Here is a 4,493-nt window from a genome sequence, read left to right on the forward strand (position 1 = left end):
GTGTGTGTGTGTGTGTGTGTGTGTGTGTGTGTGTGTGTGTGTGTGATGGACAGGTTATAATAAAAGAGCATGCAAAGAGGCACCTTCAAACAGCCAACCTTGGCCTGCATGAGTGCAATTAGCAGACCCCTTCCCTCCACCTGCCTGTGCCACCTACACGTGTGTGTGTGTGTGTGTGTGTGTGTGGTGTGTGTGCATGATCCAACGAGGCAGATCTGTGTAGGAATGTGGGACACCGTCAGGGATCAGAGTCAGGTCTGCAGATCCAGAAAACGCACACAGGCCATCAGGCGATCAATTTAAATATTGGAGGTGACTCTCAGCTACTACCAAGCTAAACTTTAGCTCCTGTAAAACAAGCCAAATTGTAGCCATTTTTGTGTTTTTGAAGGTTGGTAAGCTGTGGCGGCCATCTTGAATTGGACTTGCTCCAGTTGTTGATGTTTATTCAAAGATTATTTCCTGAAAGCTTCGTTAAAAACCTTCAGTGGGAGACGGGATATTTTGCTAACAGACATAAAGAGTTCACAATGAGCTGTTAAAGGTTAGATTTTAAACAAAGCTGTTCTCAGGCAGGGTTCCTACAGCTTAAGACAAGTAAAATTTAATACTTTTTAAGACCTCTTTAATGCCACTTGAAATTAAATTTAAGACCACCTTTAAAGGGGGAAAAAAACTATCAACAATTTTACCCAAATGTTTATTTTAACACAAAACAACTAGCTACCAGAGGCATTCAGTCAACTATTTACAAAAAATTATAAATGTTACCAATTATTTTAATATTTAAGACAAATTACAATCATCCTACTGACAAAGTGTGACTGTTTTTAAGACCTCTGAAAGATTGATTTAAGACATTTTAAGGCTAAATAAGGTCTTATTATTGGACTGATTAATTCAAGGCCTTTTTAAGGATCTGCAGGAACCCTGTCAGGTACCACCACTTCAGCTCTGCATCTGTTTTTGAAGGTCAACCAACCGTGGCGGCCATCTTGAATCCCATGGAGCTGCAGCGGTAAAAGGATATTTTGCTAACAGAGCGCGTGTGTGTCCTTTACCTTTGGCCTGAGCTGCTGAGCTGTGGGAGTAGCCCAGGGACAGCAGGGCCATCTCGATCAGCTGGTTGAAGAGCATGTCCTTACGCACCAGGACGAACTCGGCGTGCTCCTCCTTGCTGTCGAAGTCCATGGGGTTCTCGTAGTGCTCGACCACGCAGAACACCGGCAGCATGTTGCCTGGTGAGACACGGTGGGGAAACAAAAACAAAAAATGAGTTACTTCAAACCTTCGACAGTTTGTCTCCTGATAAACAGAGTTATCTTCAGTTCAGAGTAAAAACACTTATATTCAAGCTGCTTGGGTTTGCCCACTCAGACTCGTCTTCCCATGATGCAGCGCCGCCATCTCCGAGCTTTGATCGTCTGTGTCGACAGCAGCTCCCGTCGTCACCCGGTGTTTTAGTTAAAGCTGCTCATCGCAAATTAAACATCAAAAGTTTAGCCTGCTCCGCATCGGGCCGAGGCATTTGTAAAAGACTGAAACGCGGGTACGCGCTCAACGTAAACAAAACATTTGTTTCACACAAAAATGGCGGACTTTTTCATTTAATTTTTCTTTACAAATGCTTCGTTTCTGGGCACGTTCACCATCAATACGAGCAGAAAAATACAGGTTTTGAATCAGCCGTAAATGTGTAATAAACTATTATATTTTAGCAGCGATATAAACAAAAACACTGACAACAGCTGAGCGACACAAAGTTTTAATAACCTGTTTATAAATGCTTTATAAAGACACCTTAAAGTTTCTTCAAAATAAAATCCCTGCAATATAAAGTCTGATGTAAAATAATCAGTTGCTCTTTTTCCTCCTGAACAAACTGAACAAACCTCTTTGTTTATAAACAGATAAACGAGTCACTTTCTAATATTTTCCAATCCCAGGCATTCCAGAAGACCCGCACGGCTCCGGGCCGGACAATCAATAAGCCGACAGATGCAGAGGAATGTGCTGAAAGTCCTGCTTTTCTCCTCCCCTGATTTTAATAGATAAAGATCTAACAATAAAGACTGCTGTGTCGGTTCATTTGGGGGATCAATACCGGCTTTGTTTCCAGGGAGCCCAGAGAGGGCTGCGGTAAATATTGTTTCGGCCTCGGACACAATGCCCACTGTGGGTTCTCCTCGGAGAGGCGGCGGCGGCGGAGGCGCCTCCCCCGGCCGCTATCCTAAAAAAAAAAAAAAAAACCTGCCGAGTGGGAGGGAGAGGAGGCTCGGAGGAGCGAGCGCCGTGGGAGGCTAAGAGATGATGAAGGTGACAAACTGAGCACAACCCCGACAAGAAAAAATAAACGATTCTATAATTCAGTTCTATAAATCCACTGAAAAATATAAAAATATAGAACGAGTTGACAGCAGTTTTATTAAAACGCTGCGTCAAAAAAAAAAACTTCCTTTAAACGTTTCAAACTGAAACTTTGTTTCGGAGCGCGGCTCTGCAGAGACGATTCACGCTGCTCCTCTGCTCGCTTTGTTTCAGACGATAAGAGGCACCAAATCTGACGAAACAAAACAACAACGTGTTGTTTGGAGACGTCTGAGTGGAAACAAAGGTCACAGCATTTTAAATCACTTCTCTTACATTAAAAACTTAATAAATAAGTTTAGTTTCCGCTGCAGTTAACTATAAACATCAGCGTTGTTTATTCTGTGACTCATCGGTTCCACCAACGCCTCAAACCTATAATTAATTTTTAGGTTTATTTTTATTTTTTATTGCTGCAAATTATGAAATCAAACATAAAGAGGCCACCTGAACAATTTGAAAGAGTTTACTCTAGTAGTTCCAGCTCTATTGATAAAAATACTGAAATGCAGGTCTGTACTCAATGTAAACAAAGCGGTTTTATTTACATACTTTCCTCAACAATAAATAAGAATGTAAACATGAAATATTTTACGATTATTGATCTATTTGTGACCCATCATATCAAAATGAGGATTAAGTCAAATTTGGTCAAAATGACCTCATTACATTTTCAGATTCTTGGCTTTAAAAAGCTACATTTTGATACCTGGATCATCCTGATATCATGAGTAAATCCATTTAAATGACTCAATTTGTCTTGTTGGTTAAAATAATACATAAATATTTGGTCTGAATCCTAATTTTATGTCATTTTAATGAAGAATTTTTGATGTCCTTATAAAGAGGAAACCTCAAATTACATTTGAATATTGAGATTTCGCAGCTGAAATGAAACAACACTTTGCTAGCTCACAGGGAAAATCTCCAAATTTTGAGGAATTTTTCCTCAAAATCAGTTTTTTGTTGCTACTGCTCAAAAAATTGCTTCAAACTTTTGTTTTATGATTATATTTGACAGTTCATTGAAATGATACATTGCTAAGGCATTTACTCATTTTGTTTTGACAAAATGCAATTTTTGCAAATGTTTTAATCAAAACACTAAATTTGCCCTTTTCTCCTTATACCACTTTTAGACATGATGGGTCACATTTGAGGCCAAATGTGACCGTCTGTGTGAGGAGCAGCTTTAAACGAAACAACAACACTCCCGCCCTCCTACCTCTCCTGTGGCAGGTCTTCAGCAGGTGGCCGGTGGGTTTGAACGGCACGCCGGCGAGCTTGGCGCCGGCGCTGCCCAGCCTGGCCCGGCCCAGGGGGCTGCCGTTCTGCTCCAGCCGGGGCAGCTTGGCCGGCGGGGCCTTGGCTTCGCCCAGGCTGTTGACCAGCTCCGAGCTCTCCTTGCCCAGACACGTCTCGCTGAGATGTTCCATCATCCTCAGCACCTCTGCTCACGATCACCTGGGGAGGGACAGGGAAAACACGGGGAGGGTCAGCTGTCAGCGCCGACTCGTGTACAGATAAACAGCTCCATTTCTCCAGGGTTAATGACGCAAAGATTCCAGTTTTTAACCACGTATTTTATGTACGTTTTACGCCCCGCCGGAGGGTCCTGCGACACGAGGAGCCAACGAGAGCTGCAGTTCTGCTCGGCAGGAGGAAACTGAACGCCGTCCGCTTTCAGAGCGGCGCCGTGTGGTTCGGTGACGCAGCTCGAAGGGGGGTGGGGCTGAAGGGCCTCGTTTCGGTGCCGCCGCTCTGCGGGCTTTACAGGTGTGGGTTTTATTTTTAGACCCTTCTTTTTGTCGCCGCTAAAGTGAGGTGGCAGTTTATGAGTTTACAACTTCAGGAAGGCGGGAAAACAGCAAGCCAGGCACGCAGCTGCTGAGTCATGTCATCGAAAAGTTAAACGCAGTAAAGAGAGAGGCTGTTTCACCAACAGCAGGGGCGGCTGCAGGGAGGGGCACCAGGGGGGCAGCTAAATATACCCCGCCACCCCAGCTGCCACCCTGAGGCTGGCTAATTAAATTTAGCACAGAAACATCTGCATTCAACTCTCATTTCTATTGTTTGGACTTCACAAAAACAAATAAATACAAATCAGTGTAACCCTGGTTTTAAAG

At 43.4% G+C, this 4,493-nt stretch overlaps 1 protein-coding gene across 1 annotated transcript in view; it reads right to left on the bottom strand.

The window, feature by feature from the left end:
- The window catches only part of satb1b (SATB homeobox 1b), a gene marked incomplete at its 3' end in the record, with an annotated part of 52,279 nt that overhangs the window by 45,755 nt on the left and 2,031 nt on the right, over positions 1–4,493 (bottom strand). Inside the window, 2 exon segments of the mRNA XM_014016387.1 lie at positions 1,062–1,238; positions 3,593–3,831. Coding sequence (XP_013871841.1) covers positions 1,062–1,238; positions 3,593–3,806 — 391 coding nt within the window.

This window comes from Austrofundulus limnaeus, unplaced genomic scaffold (genome assembly GCF_001266775.1).
Source record: "Austrofundulus limnaeus strain Quisiro unplaced genomic scaffold, Austrofundulus_limnaeus-1.0 Scaffold144, whole genome shotgun sequence".
Lineage (NCBI taxonomy): Eukaryota > Metazoa > Chordata > Actinopteri > Cyprinodontiformes > Rivulidae > Austrofundulus > Austrofundulus limnaeus.